Genomic DNA, 11,826 nt, shown 5'->3' with positions numbered 1-11,826 from the left:
ACTGACCATCGAAATATATCGTAACTACGTGTGCTCAGTTGCCCAGCTAATTGTTATAAATTGGTTTGCTAGGTTCTCCATATTTGCACTTTGCAAACGGTCTCCATGAAAGAAACAGAACTCTAACAAGCACAGCATGAGGATCCCATCGACTTCTATCTCTGGAAAGCACACACACACACACACACACACACATCCACTGACTGAAAGCACTACAACAAAACTCAAGCACTTTTTAAAAAATCAAAAGATATTTATCATGTTTCTTCCCTTCAGTGCCAGAGGAAACTGAACCTCAGTTTGGGAAACTCCAGTTTCCTTGTAGCTTCCAAGCTTTGTCATACAACACTCATTTCATTTCAACAAACCCAGAACATTTAGTACCAGACAAAGCATGCACGAGCATGAAATTCTTGAAAGAGAATACACACTGAAGGTCCCACGTCCCTTCAGAGGTCACTTAATTCTTAATGAGTCTTGGGCATAATCTAGACAGAAGATAAAGTCCATTATAAAATAAGAACTCTAAATAAGAACCATTAAAGTTTGGACTTTTAAGTTTGCCTTTGAGAGAGAGAGAGAGTGTATGTGTGTGTATTTTCTCTTGTTCCTCATCCAGAGTTCTGCGGTCAGAGCTTTTCATTGGTGGAAATGGAATTCTTTCCCCCTCCTATCTGCATCTTCCTAGGTAGGCATGATCCGCAAGTAAGAAACTTGTCAACCCAGGCGAGCACCCTGGCAACAGCGCAGATGATGCTTTGGTTCCAAGGGAGGTACCACTTTCACACTGTCTCCTCAGGATCACCAACCTGGCCAAGCTCGTGCATGACCAGTGACCATGCCACAGCTCGACAGCATTCCCATGCAAGCACAACTTGGACCACTTACCGTTTTATTGCTTCTTCTTGTCTCCGGCGTTTCTCGTTCTTCTCCTTCAAGTAGGCCAGATTTGTTTCATTTCTCAGGCGGTCGTTTTCGCGAGCAATGTCTGATGCATTCTGAATAACCAAGCCATCGTAGGCCTTCATGCCCAGGTCCTCAATGTACTGCAGAAATGCATCCAGAGCGTCCTCCTCGGGGTTTGAGCTCGTCATCTTGGAGGAGATCATGTGTGAGACGAGCGCTTCCTGCAGAATGAAAACACAGCGTACCTTCATCGAGGGCGAAAGCAAAGTGCCGTGGATGATCCCAAAGAAGTCTCTAGTGCTTATGTTGGAATTTATTCCAAGACTATGTCTTATTAGAAATTACCAACAATCAGAGCATTTTTAGTGAATACGAGTGTTGTCTGAGTAGCAACTACTGTCTCAAAGTAGCAATATTCGCAATGTTCTTGCACTGGAAGATAGCAGGGTGTGTAATATCTGTGCTGGAGGATAAAGATTTGACTTAAATGATTGGAACCATGATTCTGTGGTCTCAGAATGCCATCCCTATAAACAATAAGCTATATCAGATTCATGGTTCACTTCTTTCTAATGGCCCTAAAGATCTTTATGTTCAATCCCAGGTAGAATCATATAAGTATTTGGCAAGGAGGGTCTTGTGTGCTTTTTCATTGTAGATTATATTTATGATTCTGAATTATTCATGTACAATATATTGGTAATCAAGTAGATACACATTCCTAATATGATTTGTCTTAGGCAAGATTCCTTTAGGAACTCCCCCAATTATTTTCTGGAATGGTGTTCTATAATGGTTAACTCAGCACCATAGATCACTGGAACCAAAGCTAATCTTTACCAGTCAGGAATTGCCAACAGTGGTAACTGGCATATCATCACCACTGGAAGGTTTTAAAATCAGAACGATAGACAAGATTCTTGAGCAAACAAAACCAAAATCACATAACACAAAACACGTATGACTTTCAATCTCTACACTTGACTGTTAATTGTAAACTGATGGCAAGAATAGTCCCCACACAGGTTGTTATGAAGATTAGCAGAGGTGATGAGTATAAAAAATTCAGCATAGAGCTTGGCAATCAAGCACATGTGATCAACGTTAACTAATGTTACCATAGTAAATGTGTGGGAGGAAATTTGTCAGAAATGGTCATGTGTGAGGTGCGGATGTGCATGGAGGCATGATCACTATGAAAGCATGTTTTCCTGGAAGTAAGTTTTCTAAATCCACCAAGTCAAAGGTTCTATGAGTAGGCCCTCCTCAACCTACTTTTCAAAAAGAATGAAAGTGTACTCTTTACACAGTAAGCTTAACAAGAGTTGCTGTTTTCAGTTGAATATTCCTTGTAATATTGACATGTTTGAGTCAGATAGAAAAATCAACATCAAAGTCCATTAGAAGGGGGGAAAAAGTTGCCACTTACAAGTTATGTCATCCTTTCATCTTTAATTTTCTCTAAAATCTCACAAGGTATTTTGAAACAATCAGTTCTGCTGGTTAATATAGAAGCGCCAGTCTTTCTTTGCTTTTTTCTTTTGCAATTACCCATTATTTCTACTCTGATACTTTTTACAAGTATAATCATGTTCTATAACCTGATCGTAGCTATGGAAACTTAAGTTCTTATCAGAATGAATTAGCATTTCTGCTTTCAGTCAACCCATATATTATTTGAAGCTCTTTATGAATGTAAGAATGTGCTCCTCATTTTGTGTGACCTGTTAAAAATAGATGGTAAAAGAATTATTTGTTGATTCATGATTTTTCAGTTGTTCTTTTTTTATTAGGTTTGGCTTGATTTTAAGCTTTAATGTACTTACTGGCATGTGAAACAGCCTTTTAATTCCAACTATCTAATGTATTGGACTGTATTTTAATACCAGCCAATCAGATCAGGTGTTTAAGTGGTGGACATACTTAGGAGCAGGAAATGAATGCTAAAGAAGATTTGAACATTTGATGAAAAAAATACAAGGGTTTATTTCTTAGGAAACGAAACCATTGTTACTACTGGGGTTTCAACACTACTGAGGATTTCAGCACTGTGTGAGCTCAGGTTAATAATAATAAAAAAATTACATAATGTTATGGCAACTAATTCTACCACAGTTAAGCCAGGCAGCCCAGTCCTACATGGATTCTGGAGGCAATGCCTCAGGAAGGAAGATGCTCACTCCCACTCTGTCCTAGAGCAAAAAAGACATATTTTCCAACCGTGTAAGGCATTCTACAAAACCCGTCTTAGTCTGTTCCCCTTCAATCCAAAGGACACCAGCAGTCCACCCCACAGTTTAACATTACACATGCAAGGTTAATTGTCTACCTCTGGAATCTAATGATCTCCCTAAATCATCTTTCATATAAATCATTTTTGTTTAGAAAAATATATCAAAATAAAAGTATTAGAAGGTATTTATACTACGACACCTGGCATTATCAGGTTTCAAAAGAAATTGAGATGAAAATGTCTGAGATAAAATCAACCATAGAATCATAAAGCTTCCACTGTCAAAGAGTTGATTTCAACTCAGAACAACCCTACACCCAGGGTTTAGGAGACTCTAAGTCAGTGGTTCTCAACCTTCCTACTGACGCAACCCTTTAATACAACTCCTCGTGTTGTGTGACACCCAACCGTAAAATTATTTTCCTTGCTGCTTCATAACTGTAATTTTGCTACTGTTATGAATTGTAATGTAAATATCTGATATGCTGGATGTATCTTCATTGTTACAAATTGAACATAATTAAAGCATAGTGATTAATCACAAAACAATGTGTAATTATTATTGTGAAATATTTATGTGTTTTCTGATGGTCTTAGGCGACCCCTGTGAAAGGTCATTGGATCCCCAAAAGGGTCACGACCCATACTTTGAGAATCCCTGCTCTAAGTATAGGAGCAGACAGCTCATCTTTGTCCTGCAGAGCAGCTGGTTGGCTTGAACCACCAACTGTGCCATTATCATGACAATGTTTAATCCACAGATCGATCAGGGCTCCTCAGTGAAGTTTCTGAGCAATGTAATTTGGATGACTGCGGTAAACAGGCTCCTATCAGAGAAGGAATGAATTCTTTGATTATTCATTTATTCAAGCGTTCATTGAGCAGCTAATTTAAACTAGTCACTGAGGAAAGCAGAATAGCCCAAAAGTGCCCTCTCCTCCTCACAGTGGAGACTGGAGGGAAGCATTGATTAAGTTGAGAGTGGAGGCATTCACTAGTTTGTCATGGTTTACCGCCACTATTATTGAGTGTTATTAGGAATACTTTTCAACAACTACATAGAGATTTCAAAAACAAACTTATAAAGCTCCTTGCATTCAAGTTGACCCAACTGATGTTAACCCCTTGTGTGTAAAGTAGAGCCGAGGTGGGGTAAAGAGTGTGAGCAATGGGCTGCTAACTGAAAGGGCAGCCGTTTGAAACCAGAAGCCACATCAGAGGAGAAAGATGAAGCTTACACGCGCAGTTCTACCCGGTCTTATGGAGTTGCTGTGAGTCAGAATCCACTCCGTGGCTGGCACTGAGGCTTGGGGTTTGGGGTCTTTGGGAAGCGGATCATCACGCTTTTCTTCTCACTAGATTCAAACAACCAAATTTCGCTTCACAAAAAAACAAACGAAATCAACACCCAACCCACGCCTTCAAGTGGATTTCAACTGATAGCAACCCTGAGACAAGAGTAGTCCTGCCTCGCGGAGTTCCCAAGGCGGCGTTTCCCATAGAAGCAGACTAGCGCATCCGTCTCCTGTGGCGCTGCTGGTGGATTCACAAGTCTGGCCCTTCAGTTTGCAGGTGAGTGCTTCACCACTGTGCCACGGAACTGCTAGAGGATTTGGCCATATTTGCCACCCAGGGAGGTCTAAAAATGGATTTAGACTCTATCAAGCATGATACGTCTAGCAGGTAGTTTGTAATGTTGAGAGGTTGTAAAGCAGTTCTGAAAGTTATTAACTGAGCCAAGCAATGTGGCCTGAAAGTCCCAATTAGGTGCTCTAGACCTCTACACCTTTGGGCAAATTAATTGGCCTCTTCAAGTGTCAGAAGACCCCTGTTTTTGGAGTGGTCACACATGAGGCAGCTGAGATCCGAAAAGTCAGAAGTTCGAAACCACTAACCAGCTCTGAGGGAGCTAGACTGGGCTTTCTACTCCTATAAACAGTTACAGTCTCAGAAACTCACAGGAGGCAGTTATACTCTGTCCTATAGGGTTACTATGAGTTGGCATTGACTTGATGGTTGTGAGTTTGGTTTTTGTTTGAGTGTCAATCAATGTACACATCTTTAAAATGAAGATCATAATTGTACTTCTCTGTATATTTGATTATGAAGATCTAGTTAGAAACTACACACCAATATGAAACTACCTAATAAGTGAGAGGACAATTATTGTTTACTAATTTGAGTGCTTGTGGTGTATTGGGCTACTAACCACAGGTCAGCAGTTTGACTCCACCACCATTCTGAGGGAGAAAGATGAGGTTATCTCCTTCCGCAAAGATTTGCAGTCTCAGAATTGTGGCAGTCACATAATCTCCTGTCAACTTGCGTGAAGGGGTGGAGTCTACCCTGTCAATCAGGTCATAGCCAATGATGCTTCTGTGTGGGCATGGTCTTCTCCTGAGGATTCTAGGAGCTCTTGTTTTCCTCCCTGGAGGAAACACACTCTCTCTGCTTCATCTTCCTGCTGACAAGCAACATGGAGCTACGCTGATGAAGCCAAAGCCCTGGAGCTGGTGGAAACACGAGGAGACCCAGGCCTACATTGAGATGCTTCAAATGCCGCTGGATCCACAAGACCTTTCTACCCACTGGCCTGTGATCTTCTTGCATTAGGCATCATTGCATGAGCTGGGTGAGTCTAAAGAGGAATTTCCAGATCAGTATCAGGCATAGGGGCTGATATCAGACTTACGGACTTGATCTGGACTGGGCTGGAATGTTTTCTCAATATACAATTGCTCTTTTATATAAAACTCTTTCCTATACACATATGAGTGTCTATGAATTGGTTTTTCTAGACCACCCAGACTAACACACCTATGAAGTCATTTTATTCTGCCCTACAGTGTCACTATGGGTCAGACTTACTTGATGACACTGAATTCTGGTTTAACGCAAACCTGGCTGGTACAGTGGCTAAGGGTCCAGCTGCAAGCTGATGGGCAGTTCGAACCCACCAGCTGCTCTGCAGGAAAAAGATGAGGCAGTCAGCTTCCATAAAGATTACAAACCTGGAAGCTATGCATTGCAATGAATGAGATTCGACTCATAATAGGTTGGTTTTTCCCTTTGTTTTAAATTATTACTATGGTCTTGTCTACTACCCCAAATTTGCAGGTTCAAGTCTACCCAGGGGTACCTAAGAAGAAAAACCTAACTCTCCACTTCTGAAAAGCAGTCATTGAACACTGTATGGAACACAGTTCTGTATACATGACGTTGCAAATTGTTGTTGTGAGTCTGTCCAGTCTGTGCCAACTCGTAGCGACCCTATGTACAACAGAGCACACCCTGCCCGGTCCTGCGCCATCCACTCCATTGTTCTTATGTCTAAGCCCATTGTTGCAGCCACTGGGCCAATCCATCTTGTCAAGGGCCTTCCTCTTTTTGTCTGCCCCTGCACTTTACCATGCCTGATAGCCTTCTCCCGGGCGATTCTTTGGAGGTTGCAAGGCGTTGGACTCAACGGGACATCACATGATAACTTTGCTGTTAGATGCTTTGCACCAGATTCCCAATGCTGAGCTGCAACCAGGATAAGTGTACTTCATCATAGATGGAGATGAGCAGAATATTTAGTGCAGTTCAGCTTTCTTCCTCACAGTTATACAAAGGGTGACCAAGAAAGGGTCAATCGATGTGATTCCCTAACCAAATACCTGTAGGGGAGTCAGTCATCTTTTATGTCACACTTTCCACATTTCAAAAAAATAAAGGGTTGGGAACAGATGGGCCATGGACCAGCCATCATCTAGTACATCTTAGCTCTCCATCCTTCCAAAGTGATTCTTCGGCAACTGAATTATATATGAACTCATTCATGACCTCCATAAAGGAGATAGGAACTGACGTTAAATATCTGCATCATTGTAAGTGCTCCCACAGTCAGATGCAGTCAGAACCCACAGACAAATGTAATCATAAATGTGCTTCTCTTTCAAACATTTGTATCTATAACTAAAATAGATGTTGGAAAGGTATGTTCTAGACCACCAAATACTTGGCTGCATCCTGACTGGTGTCTACTCAATTAAGTTAATTTCTGGCCCTTGAAAGGCAACCACATAGTCTTGAGAACCTGATTCCTAATGTGAGCATCTTAAAACACTGCTGTAGAGTTGACTCTGACCCAATAGTGACCCTGTGAAGGATTTGGGGGGCAGTAAATCTTTAGAGGGGCAGATAACCCCATTTTTCTCTCATGGTGTCAAGGGTAGGGTTGAACCATCATCCTTATAGTCAGTAGTTCAACACTTACCAGACAGCATGATAGTTAGCATGATAGGTACCTCCGTGCTATCTCCATGATAGGTACCATATATACTCATGTATAACCCAAGTTTCTCAGCACATTTTTAATGCAGTTTTGGGGGTAAAATTAGGTGTCTTGACTGATATCCGGGTTGGCTTATACTCAAGTATATACGGTAATACCTCTAACTAGATCAGGGTGAATAGAAGAGTCTACCTCCTTGTTGTGTGTCTCTGAGTTGATCTGACTTACAGTGGTTCTATAGGACAGAGTAAAACTGGCCTATAGGCTACCTAAGGCCTTAATCTTTACAGAAGCATGCTGTAATTGCTCATTCCTGTGGAGCAGCTGGTGAGTTTGAACTACGGATCTATCCATTAGCAGTTAAATTTGTAATCTCTGTACTGTCAGTGCCCCTGTAGTAATCCTTACCTGACTTCAAAATAGCACATAGAATATTCATGGCAACAGAATGGATACAAGTTAAGGGGAACTTTGGCTTTTCTGGACAAGGACTGGTGGTGACGATTGGCGAGTTTGACTGCAAGCCTCAATGTCCACAGTTTGAACCACTAGCCTCTCCACAGGAAAAAGACTGGACTTTCAACTCTGCTAAAGAGTTACAATCTCAGAAACTCACAGGGCAGTTCTACTCTGCCCTGGACTGTTGCTATGAGTGAGCATCAACTCAAAGGAAATGAGTTTGATTTGGGTTTTGGTGTCGACAGACAAAGAGTCCTGATGCCTACAGTGGGTTACCCAGGGCCGGCTAACATCAGGGTTGGTGGTTCAAATCCACTAGCAAGTCCTGAGGAGAAAGAGGAGGCTGTCTGTTCCCTAAATATTTACAGTCTTAGAAAGCCCCCAAAATCAATGGTTTATTTATGTCTTTGGGGGCTGTTATGAGTTGGAATTGACTCAATGGCAGTGGATGGGCATCTGCAGATACTTTTACTCAAAATAATTTAAAACCATGGCATTCTCTGGAATAGTGAGTGGCATCTCTGGTTGTCATCCACCGGGTCAATGTATTTTCTTTGAATTGCTTGTTGTTGATCTAAATGATGCAAGTTTTGTTGAGCTTCTCTGGCCCCTTGGAATGATTAGCCAACATTTACAACATGGGAAATTTCATGCAACCATTTGGGTCTCCAGAGTCTCTTGAAACTACTAGCAACTTAGATAACACAAGGCCTCACTGTTTCTTGGTAGCCACTGGCTGGAGAAGGCACACCGGCGCCTCTTCTTCCCAGGCCTGTGTGTGCCAGGACTGTCCAATCCCCAAAGCTCTCGAGGCTGACTCTGAACCAGCCAGTCTCACCTAGCTGTGTGGCTGACCTTACTCCTGAATCCACTGGACTTTCTGGTCTGAGTCTTTCAAACGAATGTGCTTCTCAATGTCAGTACAGATGCTTATCTGCCAATACCACTCATGTGTTGACTATGAATTGTTAGGAATTCTGGGAAAGCACCCGAAATAACTGAGAACGAAATCCTTACAACACAGGATTGTGTCCATGCCCTCACTTGACGTCTCTCTTCCCCAGCTGTACTGTGCATGCATGAGACTTTTTTTGGTCTCATTTTTGGCCTGCCACATTTAAAGCCAGTACACTTCTGATATGTTACAAGTGTTGCCATAAATCCAATTAGATAGTGAATTGCTATGTTCCATTTTATTAGTTCCCTTCCTTGGTTTATTTCCTGCTGACCACACCCTGAAGGAATCCTGTTGGCATTGTTGGGTAAAGAGATGGGCTTTTAACCACAAGGTTGGGGCATTGAACCCTCCAGTTACTCCTGGGGTGGGGGATGAGGAGGCACTCTGCTCCTGGAAAGATTTACAGTCTTAGAAACCCTATGTAGGGTTACTCAGAGTTTGGACCACATTCTTCACAAAAGTAAGTGTAAAATAGTATGGCGTTTCCCAGAGTTTCAAACTTTACTCAGCCAGGATGCACCCAATGTAAAGTACCTGGATTCAGAACATATTTAAAGCACTGAACATCTTGCTATTTATTAAATTAATCACTTTTCATATTTCCTTTGAATCTTCTTAGTTTCACTGTATTTCACCAATGCTGAGCTAGGAGTTTCATGTAGCATTACTTTTCTTCACAGTTGTTTCTTCTGAAATGAAAATATTTACTGTATATACTTTTAGAGAATAAAATATAGATATTGCCACTGCCATTAAGGTTGTAGGTCTTCATATGAGTAGCTAACCTCATCTTTCTCCTGAAGAGCAGCTGATGGGTTTGAACCATGAGACTTATGGTTAGTGGTTGAATGCTTACCAACCAGCAGTACTCAAACCAAATAAGAAACTCACTGCCATCAAGTCGATTGTGACTCACAGTGACCCTATGGGGTTTCTGAGATTGTAACTCTTTATGGGAGTAGAAAGCCTCTTCTGTATGCTGGTGGTTTAAACTGCTGACCTTGCAAATAACAGGCCCAATGGGTAAGCACTACACCAACAGGGCTGCTTAGCAGTACTCTAGGACTCCTTAAAAACACATAATTTTAAAAGTCCAAGTGAAATCCGTAGACATGTAAAGATTTACCTCTTTTCTACCTTTCTATAACCGCTACTTCTATCCATGGAACCCAAGAGGATGGAACACCATATAGCGTTTATTGGTAAAACAAAAAAACGAATCAAAAATATTGGGAGCATTTTGTAAAGCAAGTATTTGTAGAAACAAACTATTAAGTACACTCCCACATTTATGTGGGTGATTCCATGTGTAAATCTAGGCATCAATTTTGTGCAGCCTCACATTCTACCAGAGAGTATTTAATTTGACACTGAAGGGTGTAGAGTTTAGGTTCGTCTGGAGTACAGACACCATGTGCTTAATTACAGGCTGTTGGAGAACAGATATTCATATACAGAAGGAATCAGATAAATATTAGACATGTCAGTTTACTTTACACACATGTGTACAGATTTATTTTTCTTAATATTCAGAACATGTCCTTCCCTCAGTTTGATACCCCGCACTATGGGATCAACTACACTGGCTCCATCAGAATCAGCTCAAGCAGATGTGTGTACCAGGAAGACCCATAGGATGGACCATTTAGTCCCATTTACAAAATGCATGGTTCTCTGCATACGAACGAACACCACCTGAAGGAATTAGTCTACTCTCCCTGTCCTGGGCATTGGCTCTTTTCTCTCTTAGACAGCTTATCTAGAATTTCCAAAGTGGAATTGTTCTCTCCCTAAAGACTTAAAGTTATAAAGACCACACTATGTGCTCATTTGTCACATTCACTGGGAGATAAAGGTATGGGAGTGGGGGTGGGGGGTGGGGGGTGGAAATCCGGATTGCTCCTCAATTCTAGTTATTCAGTAAGAAATTCTTTAAAGTCTTTAAATATAAGCCAACCATTAACTCTCTGTGATGTTATTACTAAATTCTATCTTACCCTCTTATTATAATGCTATTGATTAAGGAACAACACAACTTACACAAGTAAATCCATTTTCTGATGGAAAGTGTATAGGTGTTGCATTTGCATTGGTGTATTTTCATTCATGTGTGCACCGGGCAAGGCTTTCATTTCCCAAATCTTTAGTTCTTACATTTGCAAATCATACCTGACTTAATACTGTGAGGAAGCTATTAGAATTTGAGTTATTAAAATGTAATTGTTCCTCCCATTTTTCCAAATGTCCTCTCTCCTCGGAAATAAAGAATCAAATGTTGTTCAGTAGCATTGATCCCATCAAATAAGTTTGCAAGTCAATCTGACTATTCTTTTTTTTCTGACCATCAGGAGAAAGAGATCTTTTGCATTTTATCCGTGTGCCTGGACTTTTGTGAAAACATGAGATAAATGGAAATAAAAGCATTGACTTAAGCAGTCCTCCTATACATATGCAAAATGAATATGCAAATTAATAGGGACAATTAGCTGACTTTGTGTAGGCTGAAAGCAACAGGATAGATCTCTGGTTATAATGCATAACCCATGAAAACCATGTGAAAATTTTTTTCTGCGGAAAATCTTATGATCTGTCAAAACTGAGTCCTGTAATTTCACTTCGTTTGCTTATGAGGCTCCACGCCCACCCCCAATGGTCATACTGATTTCTCATTCTCAGTGGCATCGAAATGCAGCTGTTCTCTGTTCAACATGGGAAATGTCTAAGTTATACCAAGAAAGCTTGTGGAAGTGACTACAAAGACAGTGATTGCTTTTTTCTTAGAAAGCAGATTCCTTTGCAATGAGTTTTTCCTCACTGCCTGCTTTTCCAAAATGAGTAAGTTGAACAGGACTGTGTTATCGGAGCCTCATCCGAAAGCTGGTATCTCCCCCACCTTCCAGGTTGTCATGGTGTGATCTGCCGATGCTCCAAAAAGACTCTTTCCACTCATATTAGGATCCATGCAAAATGCCACTGGTTGAGGGTTTTTTCTAA

The 11,826-nt window shown here is 41.1% G+C and overlaps 1 protein-coding gene across 1 annotated transcript in view; it reads right to left on the bottom strand.

Annotated features, from left to right (window-relative positions):
• Positions 1 to 11,826, bottom strand: part of NYAP2 (neuronal tyrosine-phosphorylated phosphoinositide-3-kinase adaptor 2) — a 325,661-nt gene that overhangs the window by 312,122 nt on the left and 1,713 nt on the right. The window contains exon 2 of the mRNA XM_004701652.3: positions 889 to 1,127. Within this exon, the coding sequence (XP_004701709.2) occupies positions 889 to 1,109 (221 nt within the window). The 5' untranslated portion in view covers positions 1,110 to 1,127. The remainder of the gene's footprint in view (positions 1 to 888; positions 1,128 to 11,826) is intronic.

Source organism: Echinops telfairi, unplaced genomic scaffold (assembly GCF_000313985.2).
Source record: "Echinops telfairi isolate 266 unplaced genomic scaffold, ASM31398v2 ScPeMD7_3;HRSCAF=10, whole genome shotgun sequence".
NCBI classification, from domain to species: Eukaryota; Metazoa; Chordata; class Mammalia; order Afrosoricida; family Tenrecidae; genus Echinops; species Echinops telfairi.
Note: the sequence above shows the minus strand (reverse complement) of the source record. Positions and strands in the feature narration are given on the sequence as shown.